This window comes from Drosophila ficusphila, unplaced genomic scaffold (assembly GCF_018152265.1).
Source record: "Drosophila ficusphila isolate 14025-0441.05 unplaced genomic scaffold, ASM1815226v1 contig_436, whole genome shotgun sequence".
NCBI classification, from domain to species: domain Eukaryota; kingdom Metazoa; phylum Arthropoda; class Insecta; order Diptera; family Drosophilidae; genus Drosophila; species Drosophila ficusphila.
The window spans coordinates 1,499,804-1,521,222 of record NW_025064352.1 but is presented as its reverse complement, the minus strand read 5'-3'; the positions used below and the strand labels follow the sequence as shown (position 1 = coordinate 1,521,222).

The 21,419-nt window shown below is 41.1% G+C and overlaps 3 protein-coding genes and 1 long non-coding RNA gene across 6 annotated transcripts; 1 reads left to right on the top strand and 3 right to left on the bottom strand.

Annotated features, from left to right (window-relative positions):
* Positions 1–8: 8 nt before the first annotated feature.
* Positions 9–7,816, bottom strand: LOC108098441 (kinectin). The gene is given in 14 exon segments (XM_017201338.2): positions 9–348; positions 554–860; positions 929–1,197; positions 1,257–1,462; positions 1,608–1,764; positions 4,726–4,848; positions 4,907–5,007; positions 5,062–5,290; positions 5,349–5,654; positions 5,980–6,138; positions 6,332–6,562; positions 6,564–6,665; positions 6,845–7,462; positions 7,615–7,816. Coding segments are annotated over 13 exon segments (2,733 nt in total). The 5' UTR covers positions 7,208–7,462; positions 7,615–7,816; the 3' UTR covers positions 9–168.
* Positions 7,817–8,467: 651 nt separating this feature from the next.
* Positions 8,468–15,175, bottom strand: LOC108098438 (cullin-3-A). Of its 3 annotated transcripts, none has more exons than XM_017201330.2 (11): positions 14,880–15,175; positions 14,086–14,322; positions 11,918–12,301; positions 11,095–11,856; positions 10,861–11,031; positions 10,628–10,798; positions 10,454–10,568; positions 10,246–10,388; positions 9,920–10,143; positions 9,719–9,857; positions 9,176–9,649 (listed from the first exon to the last, which is right to left on the bottom strand). In XM_017201330.2, the coding sequence occupies exons 2-11, from the start codon at positions 14,143–14,145 to the stop codon at positions 9,497–9,499; spliced, it is 2,322 nt and encodes a 773-aa protein (XP_017056819.1). In that variant the 5' UTR covers positions 14,146–14,322; positions 14,880–15,175; the 3' UTR covers positions 9,176–9,496. The 3 variants fall into 3 exon arrangements, with proteins under 3 accessions (XP_017056818.1, XP_017056819.1, XP_017056820.1); XM_017201331.2 differs by having other exon boundaries at positions 14,980–15,175; XM_017201329.2 differs by lacking the exons at positions 14,086–14,322; positions 14,880–15,175 and adding an exon at positions 12,615–13,528 and having other exon boundaries at positions 8,468–9,649.
* A 2,618-nt stretch (positions 15,176–17,793) lies between these two features.
* Positions 17,794–18,664, bottom strand: LOC108098451 (rutC family protein UK114). Its single transcript, XM_017201355.1, has 3 exons — positions 18,512–18,664; positions 18,215–18,444; positions 17,794–17,966 (listed from the first exon to the last, which is right to left on the bottom strand). Exons 1-3 carry the CDS (start codon positions 18,574–18,576, stop codon positions 17,845–17,847), a joined length of 417 nt encoding a protein of 138 aa, XP_017056844.1. The 5' UTR covers positions 18,577–18,664; the 3' UTR covers positions 17,794–17,844.
* On the top strand, positions 18,385–19,636 carry LOC108098452. Its single transcript, XR_001771846.2, has 2 exons — positions 18,385–18,475; positions 18,995–19,636. It is a non-coding gene; the product is annotated as an uncharacterized LOC108098452 (long non-coding RNA).
* Positions 19,637–21,419: the final 1,783 nt, after the last annotated feature.

The window sequence follows — 21,419 nt, the reverse complement described above, 5'->3', positions numbered from 1 at the left end:
ACAACGGCTACACAAGCACTTGGTTTTTTATTTTCTACCACAATTTACAAAGATAATTTACAAATTACGCGCCTCAAAAATGTTGGCCTAGGAATTTGGGTTGTGAACAGAATTGAAATGGACGGAGGGAGGGGGCTTGACATTCCTAGGATTCTATAGGATTGTTGGTTACTCTTCCGCCAGATCTTCCGGGTTTCGGGTGGGTCTCATGGTGGAATTGGCAACTGGGTTGCCTATTCTTGTTGGTCTTTGCAATGTTGTCGGGCCGCAGAACTGATCGTTAAGTGTCCTGTTCTGGTTGGAAATACGCTGGGAAGTGCTGGTCAGGTCCTGCAGGCGTCTTGCCATCTGCGGAAGTCACAGGATAAGTAAGACATGATATAAGATACACATTTTATGTCAGCTGCCCGGTCCAATGGTAATCCAATTCGGTAAAATTATGAGGACATTAAATGAAAACACACATAGAATATTAATGTTTGTTAATCAATAATCTTGAAGTTTAGTGACTAAATAAAATATGTTACCACTAATTTATTTAACTCCGACTTACATCGTTTCCCGCCTCGGAAATCATACGGCCAGCAGTCGTCTGAGGTGGATATCCCATCGATGAACTCGATACGTAGTTGACCGCCTGTTTGACTCGGCGCATCTCCGTTTCTAGGAGTGAATGATCCCGGAAGAGGGTACGGTAGTCCTCGACCAGGGTTTGATTCTCCTCCTGCAGCATTTGAATGTGGTCCTCAGCCTGTTTAGCACACTGCCGCGTCGCCTCGTCGGCTCTAAGCTGCGCTTCCTTCCACTTTCGAAAGGATTCGATGATCTGCTTCTGCTGCTCGTTAACCTCTGCCTGCTGACTACCGAGAAGAAAATAGATGGCAGCTGCTCTTATATGGATGCACTCCATCCCGAACGATCTACCTACTTTAGCCGTGTCTGCATATCCTGGACCTTGATGACAAGACATTTCATCTGATCCCGATAATTTTCAATGGTCGCCTCCAGTTTCTTAACCTTTTCGCGGTGCTCGGCGTCCGACTGCTGCAATTGACCCTGCATGTCCCGAACCAGAAGGCGATTCCTGCCCACATCCTGTTGGCTGTTCTTCAGTTGATCATTAAGTGCCCGCTCGCGACCTGCTGAAACGGCCTCCTTATCCTTGAGACAGATCACCTCTTCCCGCAGCATTTTACGCTGAAAACGATGAAACCATTTAACTAATTTATTAAAGATGTTACAGCGCTAAAACTCACCTCCGTTCTCAGCTCATCCTGGAGTTGCTCCAACTGCTCCAGTCGCGATTGCAGGCTCTGCACTTTCTTTTTGGCTCCATTTAGTTCCTCACACTGCCCCTCGAAGCTTTCCAACAGGCCCTCGTACTTGGTGCACAGTGTCACGCGCTGCTCTTCTTGGGTGTTCACCATGCCAGTCATTTCTCGCACCTTTCGGGATAGATCACCTAGGAAAATTGATTTTTAATATTGAAAAAAAAACATTAAATAAAATCAACAAATAACATTTATCATTAAACATTCAAACCAGCATTTTGTAAATTATGAGTATTATAAGTTGTAGATTTAAATATGTTACTGATAGTAACTCACAATTCCTCTTTTTAAGTTCGTGTATCTCTCCTTTGAGTCTATTGTTTTCGCTAAAATCGGAGTATGTCCTTATCATGGACTGCAGCTGATTAATCTGGTCATCTCGATCCTTTAAATTTCCCTGCAGTCTTTCGATTTGGCAGGCAAGTTTTTCATTCTGTTCAAAAATATTAAGAAGAAACCATAACTAATTAAATTTATATATTTAAGCATATAAATATTTTTGGGCCAACTTGTATCTGCAGTTCGCAGTTGATCCGCGGGGAGTCCACAAAGTGGAGTTCTGGTTCTGGGCAGGATTGGCTGGTGTGAGTGTTCTGCTGCTGCTGTTGCTGCTGCTCCACCTGTTCGGTCAGCTCCTCGAGATCGCGCTTGAACTCATCGATAATGCTGAGGTAATTATCGCGTGTGGCCTGGAGGATTTCCGACTGGCTTTGGCAGTGGAGCAGCGTGTGCTCCAACTGCTGGCGATGGGGGCAATCGGAGGAGCTGGCCTCTGTGTTCTACAAATTTAAATCAAGAATGGAAGTAGGACAACTGTTGTCGAAAACCCGAATGGAACAAGCTTACCATGGCAAGTCAAAAATCGGTAACTAATTGCCCAAAAATCGGCGCACGGAATCACCTGTCGGTTGTCAATTTTCGATTCGTCTATATATCTCTGTATTTAAATCGGTTTCGGTGTCGAATGCTTGGAAACGAAGCCTTCGTGTCGGCCTTAGAAATATATCTCGCATAACCCAGACGAATTTCGACTTCATTACCGTTTCATTTCATTTCAATAATATTGCTATTAAAAGTTTGTCACGAAAATAAAACCAATTCGAAGCCGTAGGTGGCAAGGTTTCGGGTTTCAAAGTTTCGTTTCTTTGGCACTTTGGCAACACAAGTTTGCTGGCGAAGACCGGGGGGGTGCATCCCCCAGTTTTATAGATATTATTATTTGCGCGGGCTCGACTGTTTGACACGATTTGAAAATAAAGTTGCCGCGGGCGGCAGCAAATAATATCGTCTGTCTCGACTCTTGGATAGGCTATTCTTCTCGATGGAGAGGGGTTGATGGGGAAAGCGTGGCACCGCGCACTTAAAACACTTTTAAAGGCATATTATTATGGAGCGGGGGGGTGCAGCAGTACGAAATTGATAGCCCCGGGGGAAAATGTGAAAATCGATTAAGACGGGGGCAATGAATTGTTATAATTCCTTGTCTGTCGTTAAACCCATTAAGCAGCCCCCGCGCATCAGTTTTCCACACCTTTTCACTGGCTCAATTTGCACATTTACAGTTTTGCACTGTTCACTATATTTTCGCTCTCCTCCCCTTCGAAACACTCGAAAACAATTTGCACTTTTGGCCAACTTTTGGCCTCGCGTTTTGAGCGGAAAAGTTCCTCGCTAATTGCACGCTTTTCCTTTCGTTTTTCGCGGGGGAAAAAATTTGAAATTGGTTGGTTGGGCGCGTGGGCGACTAATTAGGGGTCGTAAATCGTCAGCTTTTATTGCGGGGGCTCAGCAGCGAGGATATAGTGCGATATTCCCGATGCCGATTCCTGGCGCTTCCTTGATTTGTTTCACGCGACTAAACAGCAACCGCCGACGGATGACAGGATTCTGAAGCGAACTACTCCGGTTCCCAGCGCCGACGACCCCTTGACTAAAGCGTCCTGCCGAGTTGTGTTTGATTTTGCACCCAGCAGTTCAACAAGGAGATGATCTCGTGAGGAAGACTATTGAAACTCAAAAAATACCCCAAAAATATTTATAATATAAATACTTATACATAAACTCATATTTAAATATTTTAAATTAATTTTTACCTAACTCAATCACCGATTATATTAAACGAATAAAATCTTTGGTGGAGACATTGATTTAAATTAAATCTTGCAGATTATGAAAATTGGATATTGGAGCCACTCTAGTTATTGGCTCTGATTAAGTTCTAGATTCTTAAAAAAAAACTACGTTATTGAATCCTAGGCGCTTTGCTCACGAGGATCACGAGCAGCTCTCGTCACTCGAGTCCTTTGCCCAATCCCCGCGGCTCTCATCGATATGCATATCACTACTCGCCTGCCTCGCGTGTCGATTGTGGGTAAATAAATAACACGAAACCTATTTCCGATTCGCCAGTTCCTGGGGAGATGGTAAATCTGGATGGGGGCCAGGTGGTACTCCCTCTCTGGGCAATTGCAGTTGAACATACAGCCGAGTTTCCACAATAAACACATTCGCGAGCGATTTGTATTTGTCGAATGTAGACAAAGAACCCGAAAAAGGGGAGTGTAATGGATCTCTTACTTTGCTCCCAGGCAAAAAATATGGGTAAATAAATCAGACGACTCGAATGGCAACAACGTTTGTTGTCATTCCAGCCAGGATGAGTATATAAAAACAATATAAGTATATATATGGCTTCCTTCGCGAAGGCGAATGTCATTTACCACATAAGAGAATTCTATGTGCGAAAAAAAAAAACTATATTTCAGCCAGAGGCATAGTCATAAATTTTAGCAATGTACTTAAGGATACAAGCTTTATTTAAGCCTTAAAGAATGTATACTTAAGAAGTCAAAATGGAATTTTAAGGGATTCCGAGATTAATTAATCTAACATTTCTGCTTAAAGATAATTGTTCTAGTTTTTCAATCCCCTTTTGAATGAGCTACTGACTTTGTTTTAGCCAGATAGTTTTCAGTTGCTTTGTGTACATAAACAAACATTCCATGATATAGAAGTATTATCTTCTTTTAGTTTTTGGCGGGAACTATTTCGGTGATAAATAAGTTTTCAACTTTGACGAACTTTAAGCTCTACTTAACTACACTTAACTTGGCTTAGCTTAGGCTAAATGTTTAGGAGGGTCAACAAGTGACATAGTTACTTGGAGGTCCTGGATTTTGTGGTTGTTTTCGTTGTTGGAGTTTTACTTGTCGTTGGTTTAGTTGAAGGTTTAGTTGTTGACTTTGTTTTTGACGTGGCTGTGGGTATTTTGGTGGCTCTGGATGGCTCCCTTGTTTGGGTAGGTGTTTTCGTATCGCTTTTCTGCATTTGATATGACAACCGGGTTTATTGGAATTGCCTAATTGCGGGGTAATCGAAACCGTCAAATACTCACACACACCATTTGACTCTCCACCTGCACAGATCTCGCCTCCAGGATTTCCGTGAGGGCCATACAAAAGGGGTTTTCCGTCAAGGATTCATCGTAGATTTCATCATATGAGAATTCCGTGGAACGCTACAGAGAATGTTTTAATTAAATTAAATGTTGTTTTACAAAAAAAGTCTATACCCACCATCTTACAAATTAGGTCGGCAATCTCCTTCAGAATTTCGGCACTCTTCTGATTATAGCCGCACTCCAATTCAATCTTAGCTTCAAGCTCTGAAATTTTGACTTTTCCCAAAGTTATAGCGATACTCCAACGTTTTGAAAATCAGGAATACGAACTTTTTGACTCGGTATCCAGCCGCTGGCATTTTCCGTGCAATTCCCGGTTATTTTGGCAAAGGGTATTGAGACGTCTTCGTAGGGCTTCTAAAACCTGGTAGTCAGGATCACCGCAGCCTGTCTCAAAACTTATAGTGCTTAAGCTGAGTAGGTCCTGGTCTGTCTGTAGGATCCTCAGATAACTACGAATGCTTTCCAGTTTTTCAACGGCATCATCACGCTCGGATTTCTAAAATATCATGGGTAAATGAAAGGAAGTATTTTTGAAGATTTAGAAGATCCCTTACTATTTTTTCGAAAAAGCAGGAAAGACGTTTCCGACTACGTTCCATGGCCGGGTATTCCTGTTTGCTGTGCAGCTCGAAGAAATCGTTCAGTTCCTCGTTCAGTATCCGCAGCATTTCGCTTTCCTGGGAGTCCTGCATTGAGAGGTTTTCCAGCAGATCGTTTGTTATAGTATCTACGGTTATCGTATTGCTGACGCACTCCTTAATCATCTGATCTTGTTTCACATCTTTAATGGCATTCGCCGAAGGACCTTCGCATGGAGTATCCTCCGACATGTTGGAAATGCTTTCGTTCATCTCCTTCAGCTATGTTAAAAACAAATTTATTGTAAAAAAAATTGGAAGGGCAATAGATTTGACTACATTGAAATTGTTCGTATTAATTTGACATGCTACAAAAGCGTAAGCTGATCGGATTTCCTATCGGTCGGCCCAACAGGCGATTAAATGATAAGAAAATCGCTTGAGCAGACGTAGAATATTTTAATTACTCTATTTATAAACTCAGCCTAATATTGATCGACGTCATTAGCTCTCCAGATGTTTTTTTAAACTATTACCTCAACGTGACGCACTTGTTATAAAGTCAAATTTTGTTGAACATATCTTTCTTTAATCGATGATATCTTACCTGCTGATGAAGCTGAGCTATTGCCTGGTCTTTGAGAAGCAACTTTTGCGTGGCGGTGACGACTGCTTCATCCAAGGCACAAATTTGGGACTTTAAATGCAATACCTCGTCATGTTTGGCAGCCATTTCGTTGACCAGGGACTTCATGCACTCGCCCATCTGTAATAAAGCAAGGCTCCAATTAAAAACACGCAATAATTAATAGCAAACGAAGTACACAAGTTTATTAAACAAAAATAAATTAACGAAATCAAGGGGAACATTTATATGCAGGGCTTTTATCTTTACGGGAATTGGAGCTCTGAGACTTGAAATCGCCGCTCCCCATTTCCTTCAAGGGTCTTTGTCCTACCTTCTCGCTTTCACTTTCCGGTAAAGTCTGATTGGTTCCCAAGCCGAGCATCTGGTTGACGCTCAGGGTCTCCAGGGATATGCCCTCCTTGTCCCAATGACCGCGGTGGTAGGCATTCTGCACAAACTTAATAATCGAACACATGTCCTTCCGCAGCTTGCGATTCTCCTCGATCGCCTGTTGCTGCTCTCCTTGGACCGACTGAAAGCAGTTCATGATCTTGCCGTAGGCCCTCCTCCTCCAAGTCGGACATGTTGCCAAGGATGACGCTGTTTACGTTCAGCAGGAAGTCCACCCACTCCTGGTATGTCACCAAACGCAGTTGGGAGGTATACTAGAAGTTTAAAAGAAATCGGGTATGGATTTATATTCCTTTTAACTTTTTTTCGAAAAAAGAAGCTTAGAATTTATGTAATTATTAAGGCTATTATAAATAATTTACTCTCAAATCATATTTAATTTCTATTATCGAAAAGTGATCTGATTTACCCCCTGAATTACCTAACTGCTCACCATTGCATCCCCGGATTGCCCGTCCAGGCAGTCAATCTCGTCCAGCCGCTTGAGAAATATGTTGTTCAGCTCGAAATTCACATCGGCAGCATCGCCAGTGTCGTCTCGTAGTTTTTTGATGAGGCAGCGGTAGTAATCGGTGGACATCGACTCCATGCTGGAATTGCACTGGGCATGTCCAGATGCCTCAATGGATGATTCCTCCCTCTCCAGCTGCTTGGTATTCATATCCGACTGCTGCGTCTCCACACAATTTTGCTTGAAAGCCGGCAATTGCGTCGGTGGTGATGGTGAAGGCGGTCTCGAGGGATCCAAGCCCATGGACTTGGCGTCCAGGACGAAACCAGATCGACGCGAGCTCATTATATCGATCCGAAAATACAACTACGTCCTCCTTCCGTTTCCTCTGCGGGATTGCATTAAATTTACGAGTTCTTACGCCTTATGACTTAAAGCCGATTTAGTCTGGCTGGGATTGGCTTGTGTAATTCGACATGTGTCTAAGGTTTCCACATCGGAACGTTCACTTCGAGAGCGGCAAACTCAAGGCACTGCTGATCGGAAAGAGAGCGAGGGCCTCGAATGCAGTTCTCCTCCCCTTGAAGTGCACGCAAATCACTTCGCAAAAAAACCACACAAAATAAAAAAAAAAAAACAGAACTCACAACAACAGTTGTAAAGTTGTAAACTTATCAAAAACAACACAAAAATGGGCGAAAAAAAAAAAAAAAAACGAAAACGAAAAAAATAATATTATATCTGATTCGAACCTTGGCGGCGACGTCAGCGCTGCGTTCATATCTTTTGTTTGTAGTCTTCTGACGTAGCATGTAGTTTTGTTTATTTATATTTTTTCTTGTTTTTTGAGCGACACACACGCGTATTAAGTATACGGTTTCAGCTTGCTGCTTTTATTTCTTTCGATCCGAGAAACCGATCCGAATTCCGCGAGTTTGGCGAACAACGTTTCGCCTGGGGATCGTAGCAAAAACTGAAACCGAAACCCAAAACTGAATCTCGATCGCCAACTAAACTGCGAACTGAGCGCTCCGTACTCGCTCCCCAAAAAGCCCAGCAGAGAAGCTCTCTCCAATTGGGGAACCCGACTCTCTGCTTATCAGTGCGTCGGATCGGATCGAATTGGATCGCTCCGTGTTTGCCTAAGAACTTAGCAGTGCTGTGTTTCCACCCCGGTCTCCCGATATATCGCACTATGTATCCCACAAGTCACCGCTGTTTACCGAAGATTCGGCTCTGCTAATTTTACATAATTGTTATTGCTTTTTCTGTGGGCTATTTGCCATTGGATAACTTTGTTTGGCCGAATTGATAACTTCGATATGGGAATGGTTCTCGTGCCCGATAAGCAGAGCATTTGAAAGATTGCACAACTCCTTAAAAGCGAGGTGTTAAAACCCAAAATAAATATTAAATCAAAACTTATCTTCTTTTATACCCATCTAGAATTTAACCAAGTTAATAGTATCAAGCGATAAAACACCAATTTAAAACAACATTTTGTTGTGGTTAAAAAAGGTTACCAAATTAGTTTATTTTACAGGCGTACAGAAGCATTCCATTGAATATGTTTTAAAATCCTTTATAAAAGATAGACAACAACTGTTAAATGTTAACGCTCATTATACGTTTTTATTTATATATCGATTTTTCATACGTAAGAACAAAAATGTATTTACAATATTTAGATCGCGCTTGCTTCTGTTATCATGCATTCGTTCGGCGTTAATTTTGTTTCTCGTGATTTATTCAAAATGAATTCTTTGTGTCCTACTTAATTCAAATCCATTACAGAACTGTTGCCTATATACTTGGAATTAATTCCACATATCAACTAATAGATAAAACAACTTTCATACAGATTATCATAACCACTTTACGATAAACACTTGCTTTGGGCGTTCACAAAAATAAAGATAGGAAAAACCATTGCAATCTTTAATTTTCTGTTCAAATAAATCTCAAAACGTGGCTTGAAAGTTTTAGCAGAGGGATTAGGACTTGGATTTAGGTCAGACGTATAAATGTACATCAAACGCTCACTAAAATTAATAATTCATTTATAAATTTATTACTTTAGCTATATTTATAGTTATTAATATTCCTTTTCGCTTAGATTTCTTTTGCTTCTCATTTACTCAACTGCTTACATTTAGGGCTTGCATTATGCATTTATTCTCTTATCTTGCTTTGCGTTTAATTCTTGTGGGTGGATGATGTGGATGTGTCTCTGAATGGGTTGGTGCTGATGTGTGTGGCTTGGGCTTACTGCTATACACGTGTTATGCGAAAAGAAATGAGCGTAAACAATGATTAGAGAATATCAAGAAATATATTAGATGGATAATAATTATGGTGGAGGCTTGAATAGCATTTTAAACTTTTCAATTTTGAATTACAGGCTTACAAAATGGTGTTGCGAAACTAAATTTCACAGTTCGGGGCGCACCTATTGGTATATTTATGCTTTTGGGTTATTGGCGGTCATCTATAATCGTAGTCAAAAATATCATTGCTGCTCGTGGGCTCATGTGTTTGCTGTCTGAGCAGCGAACTGTGATTTAGTGTGCTAGTCCTGGCGATTTGAAGATGAGTGTGATACGGATCCTGCTCAAGCTGTTCTGGCCTCTCCGCTTAGGCCAAGTAGTTGTAAACTTTTCGATCCTCGGGCGATCGTTGCAGATACTCGCGCTCGATGAGGCCCTCAATACGCTTCTTAATAAACACGGGCGAGGGCAAGAAACGCGACTTGAGCTGCGACGTCACGTCCGACACGAGCAAGTTATGCTAAAAGATAAAATAAATAAATCATAATTAAATTGAATCCATCATTAATGGGCAATCCCATATACTTACAGCCATGCGCTTGCGCGCCTTCATGATGCGTACAATAGCCGCCTCGATCTCGTGCTTACGATCCTCGTCGACTTTGCCGCGCGTCTCTTTGCGTTCTGGCTCCGATTCCCCCTTGGCAGCCACCGTTTGAATCTTTACCCTGAATTACGATATTTAATAATTAGCCAACGTTTTAACAAAGCTTGAATAAGGCAATTTTACCTGTGGAACTTGGAGACAAACGCATCGTTCACGTAGAACTCATCCGTAGGCTCAATGTCCTTAGTTTTCGTTTTGGAATTGCGCACCAGCAAACGTTGAGCGGGTTTGCCCATGGACAGCGATTGCAGAGCTCGAACCAGCTCCCGTTCCGGTATATCCGTCTCCTGGTGTATGTCATCATACGTAAGCACGTCGCGGTTGTTAAACAACAGCAGCACACACATCTATTTGGTGATACAAAGTATGTAGTTTGTTACAAAGCGTATTACTAATTGCTTAAATTACATTTAATTATTTTAATAGAAAATTAAAGATCATAAACTCACCTGGTAGGTGGACACTTGCAGAATGTGCTTTCGTGTGGTGGTGGGCACTGCACACCCGCTCGAACTGGAGCTTGGTGCATCCTTATCTTTCTCACTTTCGGCTGCTTTGCGGCCAAAGAACACAGCATTTATATAGGCAGTTCCTAAAAAAGGAATATATATAATTAGAAACAGGAGTTTAAAAAGATAATGTTTACACTGTGCTTACCCATTTGTGGCTGTAACGTCAGCTGTCGACCTGAGTGCTTGTTCAGATAAAAGTTCTTGAAAATGTCAAAGGCTTCGCGAGGTGCGGCGGGTATGTTGCAGTTGGGAGTTGCTGTCTGTCGGGGCAATAAAATAAATTTTTTTTTGCCAGACATTTCCTAGTTTTCAAACATACCTGAGTGGGCCAGAAGCCAGTAGTTAGTATGCGTACCGTCAACTCAACACCGCCCAAGGATAAATTGTTATTATTTACAAAGTTTTTAAACTCATCCATGATCGTATTGGAGACTGACATGTCTTTAAACATACCCTCTAGCTTTGAGGTGAATTGACAGCCGCATTCAGTCTGAAATAAAGATAAGATCAATGAATATATATATGCAGAGTAACTAAGTGGTTTAAATCTACCTTTAGTTTGGATATCATGTTCTTTTCGAAATCATCAGAGACTGATTTGTTTAGCAGCAATCGCTTGGCTAAATGCGTCTTGTAATAGCGCTCAAAAACGTCTTTCTCCAATAGGAAACGGAAGAGAACCATTGTTTTATCCAAGATAGACTCGATCTCCTGCTCGCTCATCTGTGAAAAAGAAACAAAAAGCCTTTATACATGTTACAAAGCTGTTTGCAATGGAACACTCACTCCCTTGCCGCCCTTTTTCAGTTTATCATCGATGAAGAGCGATAGATACTCCGGCGATTTGTTGTTCAGGTTCAAGAAATGCTCGAAATCGGATGAGATAACATTCTTGAAGATGCGATCGTTGGCGAACGAATGCACCAAAAACTGGTCGAAACGATCCTTGAGATCCAGCAGGTTTTGCACGAATGTGATGGGGTTCGTGTTGCCATTTTCCTCCTCCTTGACCAGCATGCGTCCCTGCTCTCGCAGATATGCCGACATGGTGTCCGCTATCACCTTAAGACCTTCCTCTTTGAGACGCGAGAAGAGCTTATATGTGCAGGCCAGATCCTCGGTCTTGGAGTTTTTGATCATGTACACCACACCTGAGTTCTCCATTTCGACAATGGGTCGCATGTGCTTCTTGATCAGTTCCTCCTCAACAACGCGTACAATGCGCGGTTCCGTGTCCTTGTCCAGATAGAGTGCTGCCCGGGAGGACTCTTCCGTGATGCGAGCCTCCACTTTCTTGATGTAAACGCCAGCGTTGTTCTCGGCAAGAAAGTTCTGAGACTCGAATTTGTAAAACGCCGCCGATTGGGCAAGGAAGGGCTTCTCAAAGTCCTCTTCGTAGACGGTGCGTGAGTTGATCCCCAATGTGATGAGCATGCTGCAAGCGTTCTTGATCGCCAAATGGTTTATGGCCTCGCCATGTCGCTCCTCCATCACCATGCCTAGTAATTTCTCCCGCAGGGCCTTTTGAATCTCCGAATAGCGAACCACCTGGTTTTAAATAGAGATTTAAATGAATATATTACAAGTCGAATATGGATTCATTTCATACCTGATCCCTAAACAAAATCAATCCCAAATTGTATACATTGTCCACCTCTCGCTGCTGCACATATACTCTGTCCATATACATGAGTATGTCGCGAATCATCACCATGGAGGTCTGGTGGTCTGTCCAGGCCTGGTTGAGTTTTGGCAGAAAGTTACTGTGCAGGGCCTCCAGCACATCCGCCCGCACCTTGTGCTCCAGGTGCTCTGAGACCACTTCCCTGAGGCCGTAGTATAATCTGTTGCCATGCTTGTGCAGCACCATGTTGTACGCATTCCGGTAGAGCTGCTCAAACGACAGCCCGGAGTTGTTCTTTTTCTGTATCTCCTGGATAGCATTCTTCAAACTGGCCCATATGGTCTCCACGTACTTCTCGTCCATGGAGGCCTGAAATAAATTGAAATGATTTATTAGTATTTATTAGTATTATATAAAAATATTGGTAAGTTAGCAGAGTTTTGGAGCTTTCTAGCATTTATATCGTAAGCTTAAATAAGTATCTATTTAATTATATAAAAACTTTCTCTTTTAAGAGGTCAATTTGCTAACCGGTTTGAAGAAGTTCGCGATAAATACTGTTTGGAATAAAATTATTATAGTGTTTTAGTTTAGTTTGTTTCGTTTTCAACTTATTTCTTCTCGATTTGTAATGGGAAGGTATATTAATTAGTAAAGGGCATTAAAAAAAGGGTGGGCTAACATTGAAGGCCTTTCTTTTGTATTCGGGTAGCCACAGCGGAAACTTCCGTGCGATTTCCCTTATCCGCGCAGCCACATTTTCTGCCCTTGGAGCGGCGGTTGGGAGAGCGGTACGAGTAGCGTTTGGATTGGTTTTAACGGCAACGGGAGCTGCAGGAACTGGAGCTGGTGTTGCAATGGAAATCTGAGGAGGCGCGGTCACAGTGGCGGTGGCGGTCGTTGTTCTGTTCTCCGTCAGAAGTCGACTTCCGGCGGCAATGTGATACGCCCGCCGATGAACAGCAGCTAATCGATGGTGTTGCTGCTGTGTCGAGGAGGAGGCGGGTACGTTGATGTTTAGGCTCCGCGTCTGTTGAACCGTTTGCCTGGAAATACGGCAGGTCGCACCGGTGTCCACATTGCCCACGTTTGTGCCATTGAAGTTGTTAGAGCCGGCGACCATGCGATTGTGGTACCGGCCATTGGCGTTTAGGTTATTTAGTGGCTCCGGTTGCTGCTGGCGGGAATCGCGACCGTGCATGAGATGGCTACGCTGGTCTAGCTCCCCCGTCCCGTCACGGTGGTGACTTCTCTGATCCTCGCTAAGCGCCAGAGAGCGGGCTCGATGATGGCCCACTGCTGAGGCCGGTACCTTGCGGGACCGACTTTCGTTTGACGTCCTAATGATGACGGCTTCCCTGCCACATTCGCCGCCCGAAGCTTCTCGTCCGCTGCTGCTGTTCCTCCTCCCCCTCTGTGCACCGATCTCCGGCCAGAGTTCTTCTCGCGTTTCGGGTCTCGCCCTTCACCCTGCTTTCCACATACAGGTTCACCGACTTTTTGCTTGTGCTGTTGGGGAACAATAATTTCTCGAAAACTACGATTGAATTCGTTGTAACTTAAAAACTAAAATGTATTTGAAAAATCCCCTGGCCCGTTGGGAGTTTTGATGTTTTATTTGGACTAGTTTGTTTTTCGTTTGCTTTAATTGTCGTCTGTCATTTTATCCGATAATATGTCGATCTGGTTAAGGTTAAGGTGGCCAGGGTATACATAACAGAATATTCAATATAAAATGACGGGAAAACAGACTACTGAGGACAAAGTACAAAACTGTCTTCGCAACTATCTTATCGGGAAATTTCGCAAATTCACGATGCGATCGACCAATTTTTCAAGCAAACTGTCATCGCATCTTTTGTGAACTTTATTGAGCTGCAAACAAGTAAAAAAAATTCTTTAATGTTTGTAAGGTCATTAAATACTTTCGCAAAGCGCGATAAGGACTACAAATGTGAATCGCTTAAATCTCTAGAGATTAAAAAATATTATATGTTTGTAGGCTATCACGCTTTAAAAATAGCTCACTCTCAAACCAGAAACGTAATTACAGTCAAACTTTTTTTACAAAATACGTCATTTATAAATTATCTATACATATTAATTAATGTTAAATATCCGGGGGTTCCCCCTAAACCCGTTTATCTTCTTACCGGAAAAGCGCGGATGCGCATTTTGCCCTCCTTCTTGGGAGGATTTCCCCGTAGATTCATGCTTTGCAAGCGTCGGCACTGCTCCTCCACTTTATTGGCGGTCCGAACTGCGGAGCAGGGAGCTGCAGGTGCAGTGGCAGGTGCTTTTCCGACTTTTCCGATGACGGAACCTGCTTTCTTCGGACGTAAACAAAGTGCCACAAATTAGAGCACAGTTTTTACAGTCTTTTGGCAGTCCTGAAAACAAGAGAAAGGAAAGCGGATTAGTTCACTAAACTTTTCATCGAGTGTTTTTAATACAATCCAAGTTGAAGATGATATTTGTTTTATTTGTGCAAACATTCCACACAAATGTTAGGGTGTCAAGCGCACTCCATACACACAAACATACATATGTGCGGGCGTGTGTGTATGTCTATTTGGGGAAGCGGCGGTTTTTATTCGTGAATAGTTCGCAATTGCGAATATCCCAAGATCCCGGGAGCGGTAATCCCGATCGCCGTAATGCGTCGTCACTTCCTTTGTCACGTTATATATCACAGGTATCGGATATATATTCTCTGGTTCGACCGATCTCTCCGCATAAAAGAAACGGAGGAAGAAAAAAACTCACACGGCGACAATATAATTGTTATGTACATATATGTACGTGCAATTAATACAAGACCCGTTGTTTCACTCGCGATGTCGTCCATATTTATCATACAAATACAGAAAATAGGTTTATCCAAATGTCATGCGTTTGCGACCCAATACTTTTATTTTTTATTAGTTGCTTGCTTTATTTTCCTTACGTTTTTTCTATTTCACTTTGTCATGGAAAAGACGGGTTACATGTGTGCGTTTGTGACTGCCCGTCTCTTCGTCTGCGCTTGTGTGTGTATGTTTTTGTACCTGGCCTTTCCAAGCGGCTTTCCACGACTTTTTCCCACGATTATCGCTATGCTAAAATTTATTTCACTGGTGCGAATGCACAAATATTAACTACGATACTGTTTTTCACGAATTGTTGCAATTTTTACATGTATTTAACTCTCATTGCATATTGATTGTAGTTCGTAATAGGGATGGGCAACTGACGTTGCTTTGTTGTTGTCGTTCGCGGCGAATGGCGATGAATACCGATGTTTACTCCTTAGTAAGGCGATAGTTATACTGTCGCTCTCTATCTAGTAATATGAATTGATTATAACCTGCTTATTTATGATTGCAAAATGTAAAATAAATATGTTGTACAAAAAATATTTTTTTAATGTTCTACATTGGGAACGTTTTTAAGCTTACCCTTAATTGTTTATTTATAACACCCTTGCAGAGATTATTAAATTTCAGTACGAAGTTTGTAACGCAGTGAAGATGACACCTCAGACCCCAAAAAACATATTTTTTTTTTGATCGGCATCACGATCTGAATCAAAATACGTCTGTAAGCCTGTCCGTTAGTCTGTTTTTATGCAAACTCACTCAGTTTGCTCACTTAGTTTTAAAATTATCTTGCTGAAAATTTTCCAAAAGTTGTATAGTTATTGCACGCAGTATATAATATGTAAGTCGGACCGGGCCGGAACGGGCAACTATATCGGATAGCACCCATACGAAAAAAAAATTATCACGCCGTTGTTTTTTATCTATCGACTTGGTTTCTTTCGGATGGTGTTTATTAACTGTTTTTTCGAATAAAGTTTGACCAAAACCAAATAACAATATTATATAGCTGCAATAAGAAAGCTCGAAAAATATATATAAAATAATGGAAATAAAATGATACAGAGCACTATTTTTTTGAACATCGAGTTTTTTAACTACCCTGCAATCGAAGAAAAATGTTTATAAAAATTGCAAAACTATATTATATATGTAGCTGCAAAGGAAAGGTAGAAAAATCTATAAAGAATGAATGTTAATTAACGGAAAAAAATGATAACATCGTTGTATTGTTCAATATATTTATTGTGTTTAATATTGCACATAATATTGCACATCCCTAACTTTCAGTATTGTAAATTTCTTTTAGTTCTCAGCGAATAGCAGTATTGTATAGTGTCAACCCCAAAAGTATGCTTTATTTTTGGATGGTGATTTTTGTTGTGATAGGTACGGAAACAAACTCTCTAGTTGTCATTATCTAATTCATAATTGTTAATAATGTTATAATGTTTTATGTTTTCATTTATAAGTTTGGGGAAAAGTTATATTACATTATTTGTACAAATTTTCATTTGTTGAAATCCTGGCTTGAAATCTCGTCACATTTTGTATATCCCCGCTTTTTAGTGTCAGCAAGTGAAAGCTCAGTTTAACAACTAATTACCCTGCGGCAAGGTCTCGCAAGCCGGATAATATTTTAATTATGACAACTTGCAACTGGCCGAAAAACAGATGTAAACGGATATCCAGCGTTGGCTACCGCATGCGGCTTTCTTAATTGGCCAACGAGACGCGACCCGGCCCAATGGCTTGGCTGATAAGCAAATTGGTAAAAATGTACAAGAGAATTGTGAGTTTAATTTGGACACAGGCCCGTGCGTGTAAATTATGCGCACTTTCACCGCTCCGGAGGATCGGATCCCTTTTCGGCTTCATTTGTCGTGCGTCGAAATTAATTAGTCGCACTTCAAGTTCCCTTCTGCGTAGGTGTTCGTCCGTTGTCGTCAATTCAGGCGTATTTATTACCATTTATGCACGACTGTCGGCTGATGCGCCGCGAATTAATTACACGACGGGCACATCAACATGAATGTTGCACGCTGCGGGTGCAACAATATCACAAAGTTGCTACAAAAATGAATGGTTAGCCGGCAATTGTGGAAATAGTCGCGACCATATAACCACCACATAATCGTGCTGCATTGCAACCACTCATATTCACACCAGGCACTCTCCGCAACAAGGACAATAAATCATCCAAAAGGCAGTCGAGTGCAGACAAATTCACTGAAATTTAAATAAAAATCAAAACAAATGCTAGACAAAACACGAGTCCGGGAGTCGGGGTCCGTAAAAGGCGAAAAGAGCCTGAAAGGTAAGCCGCATCAATATGGAGCATACACTGAAACAAATATAGGTAGAGTATTTTCTAAAACACCATCGAGATTCGATTGTATTTTGGTTCCTTACAAATGCCAATCAAATCCTATAATTCTTTAAAAATATATGATATTTTTATATTCACTTTTCTTAATCAATTTTATTTCCTTCTCTGTAGCAACAACAACTCCACGTCGGCATTATGAATAACTTTTAAATTTGAATGTGAAATAAACGCTTTGTCTAAGCGGGCTACCGTTAGCAACATGCTGCTCTTGCAACTGTTGCTGTTGTTGCTGCTGCTGCCGCTGCTGCAGTTGCTGTTGCCAGTGATTTATGCAGCAACATTTGATGAAATATAATACAAAAGGCGCACAGCAGCCGCAGCAACAACAAAGATAAATTGCCGCACGCTAAATTGTAAACTATATAAGGTTTAAATGCAAAGTGTGTTGTCCGTTGCCTGTTGCACGTTGCATGTTGCTAGTTGCTGGTTGCTGGTTGGCCGCTGCATGTTTACATAACGCCGGGCAACAAATGTTGCTTGGCTTTTATGGCTTCATTCGGCAAACAGTGTTGTTTTTACTATGTTTTCCAGCACTTTTACTGTTTATAACCCAATAGTCTTTAACCCATTTATTTAATTATTATTATATAATTAAGAAATATTTGAGAAAGTAATCCATTTTTTAAGAGGCTTATATTTTCTCACAGCTTACTGGGTGTTAGTTGCTATTGCACTGTTTTAGTTTCAACAGATCCGGTCAAAGCGATGCACTCAATCTCCACCAGAGCGTCCATAGGTAACTTGGCCACTTGGAAACAACTGCGGGCCGGGAAGTCCTTATTGAACACTGGAACGGCAGATAAGCAAACATAAAGCATATAATTTTTTTGGAAAACAACAACTACAGTATGGCTCTGTCATAAAATGTTTACAGTAAACAATAAATGGAGTGATAAGGCGCTAACGATGCCGATTGGCTTATCAAGTGACGGCGATCAAAAGGGCGGTATACAGTAGGTATTGCTATATAAGGTTTATTATAAATTGCTATAAATACTTTAAAAACAAAAATCTTTTTTTGGATATAGTACTTACCCTTCTTGTAGACCTCATTGACAGCTCCAAAATCGTTAAGATCCTTCAAGAAGACCGTGTTCTTAATCACTTTATCTACACCAGAATCGGCGGCAGTGAGGATTGCCTTCAGATTTTCCAGAGCCTTTTCTGTTTGCTCAGTTGGTCCTCCAGGAACCAACTGCATGGTGTCCTTGTCGAGTCCCAGACATCCAGACACATACACCGTCCGATCGGCGACCACAGCTTGACTATATAATGTAAACAACAATTAAGTAGAAGGTGTGTTTATGACTTAAGTTATATACTTGTACTTACTTATAAGGAGCCACTGGCTTGGCAGCATTTACGGTGCTGATAAGTTTCCTCACAATCGTTGACATTTTGATCTTGGATACTATATAGTAACGAAGAGTAAAGCCAAGTGCAGCAGCTAAAAGTAAACTGATCGAAAGCTTTAATTTTCTTTCAACAAGTGGTTTTTGTTATCAGCTTTTGCTTTTCACAAGCTCATTCGCTTTTTCTCCCGCGCAAACAGGTGCTCTCAGCTGTTTTGATTAACAGCGGTGTTAAACGTCTGTTAGTTTGATGTTAAATCGGTATTTGGTATTTTATTTGTTAAAAAATATAAAACTTATTTAACTAATTAAATGAACTTTTTATATTATGCTAATTTTACGCTGTATTGCAAAAACCTGATGTTTCCACACGCGAAACCTGACAGTAATACTAATAAACTAAGTTAACTCAGCAGCCTTAATATCTTAATTAACATTTTTTCTGTGGAATTATTAATTACAGATTTTCGGAAATTTGGGTCGCACCCGCTTTCTCTAGCTGGCGGAGTTTTTTGGCCAGCCGATATTTGATTTAACGCCATGAAAAATGCATGCCATGTCACTTAGCCACGCCCATCTGCGCCGCCCCGACTAATTATTTATTATTTGGCAATTGCTGTCTGTCAGTCGCTGTCAGCCGGGCCAAAAAGGTAAAAAGAAAGCCCAGCCGCAGAGTTCCCGTTTCAGAATCTTTACGCATGCTAAAAAATATATACCGAAAAAAGAAGAAAACACTCTGTAATTATGTGGAGAAGATGGGGATCCTGAAATGTGGCAAAGGGTCTTAATCCCGGACTGAAAGCTGCACCCAACTGCAGCAACCAGCGTAGGTGCAACCTCAGAGCAAAGAGAACACGCCCAGCAAAACGCCGCCTTAAGATTGATTGCAGACGCTTTGTTGTTTCCTTGGCCAAAACAGTGAAAGAAAAATATTTAATATATTTTTACCTGAACAGAATCTAATTTATAATATTTATTTATTTTTAACAGAGAGGATCTGATGGTTTAATGAAACTTAAGGCAATTACTCAATGTTGTTGGTTAGTTTAATTTTTTTGGCTATATGCTTTTTAATTTTTAAACACAATAAAACATCAGTATCAGATTTGTTTAAAGTGTATTACTGGTGGTGCAGCCATCCCACGAAGCTGCAACGAAATGCTGAAAGAAATTTCTTTCGGTTGCCTCTGCCCGAAGCATTTTGATGTCGCATTTTAGTGCATTAATTACTTTATGATCCACTTTATGCGCATAAAATATGCAAGTTGAGGGATCGAGAAAAGCAATTTCACAAGGGCCATCTTCGTGGGTGTTGCAGGGGTTTATTTTTTGTGAGTCAACAAAATCAACATTGATATTAATTAGCCGCAGACCGGTATTGATTTATACACACAATTTACTTTGTTTAATGATGGCCCCTGGCCCCTGGCCCCTGGACAAACAATTTTACATTAAATGCTTTAATAAATAAAGCTCTAAATAAGCCAAACGGCAACGAGAAGATGCCATATAATTACCGCGGCAAATAACAAATTGCCTCTGAGTTGCAGCACCGCCAAGGTGTGCATTAAGAAAGGGCCGTCCCAGAACCAGATTTTGAGCCCGATCCCGAACCCTTAAGGATCCCAGAACACTGGGGTATCCGGGAACAACTTGCTGGTTGTTCAATATTTATGGCACTTGTTGAAGGAGTTGCAAGAGCCTCAATACGGTGATTGTGCATCGAATGTGATTGCTAACAGGTGCGGTTTGCTGACTACATAAATGTTCAGTGCTAACGAATTTCGGGTTAATGAACCTAACTAGAGGTTAAAAGGCTCAAAAAGAGAAGAATGTAGTTTCGAAATATTAAAATAAATCACTTTTAATACTTATTATGTACTAAGTCATTAAAACTCAAATGAAATAACTATTCAATAATTTTTTTCACCTAAGAACAATTTAATATTTTAAACTCTCGGACCGCACCTGAATCTTAAATATCCTCCTTTTCCAATCTGATCAACTTTCCCTTTCCGCTTGACATACTCGTGGGGATGGCTCGCCATCATTTTGCGTCTGCCATTTTTTATTGGCTCAAATAACTTCATTTGTTTAAGGCTTTATTGGAGCGCCGCTGGCTAAAAGCGATGCTGGGACAGGTCTCTCCATGGCGCAAATTACAACAATTTCTCAGACGACGGAGACGAAGGAGCTGCTGGGGCTACCACTGCCGCCACTTGCCGGTCGGGTTATTGGATACTCTATAATTTGCATGTGATTTTTATGGCTTGCTCGATTTTCATGCTAAGTTATTTGATTTTAATTTGCTGCGTAATTGCCGGGGCTGCGAGCACAGCCAACTAACTGGTAGCCACGTTGTCTAGGTCCACCTTCCTGCCCATTAACCGGCAGATTTATGTTTATGGCACTATTGACGCGACTAATCCCAAACACGATGTTGGGCCACTCAATTTTGCTCAGGCAAAAGAATGGAAGCCGTTTATCCATAAGGGGGTGGACCGGATCGAAACTCAAGGACGATCCGTGAAAAAACGCAGCCCGCAATTAGGGCGGTAATTGTTAGGGATCCAAAGATGAAATATATAGTCTATAATTTACTCTTGGCACTGAAGTTTAGTGCTCTGAATATTATCTAAATCTGTTGATTTGCGTTAATAATTTTTATTTGACAAGGGTACTTTGAAATTATTAGCTGTCTAGCCGTTTGCAGTGAAAGTTCTTCAACAAAAGTATTTTATTGGATAAATGGCAGTTAACGCTTCTTAAGATATTAATTGTTATCTGCCATTTAACAGGTGATTTAATTGACTTAAGCACTTTTTTATTGTTATTTAATATGATAATTGCTTATTTATGATAACAACAAACTCTATTAATTATTGCCT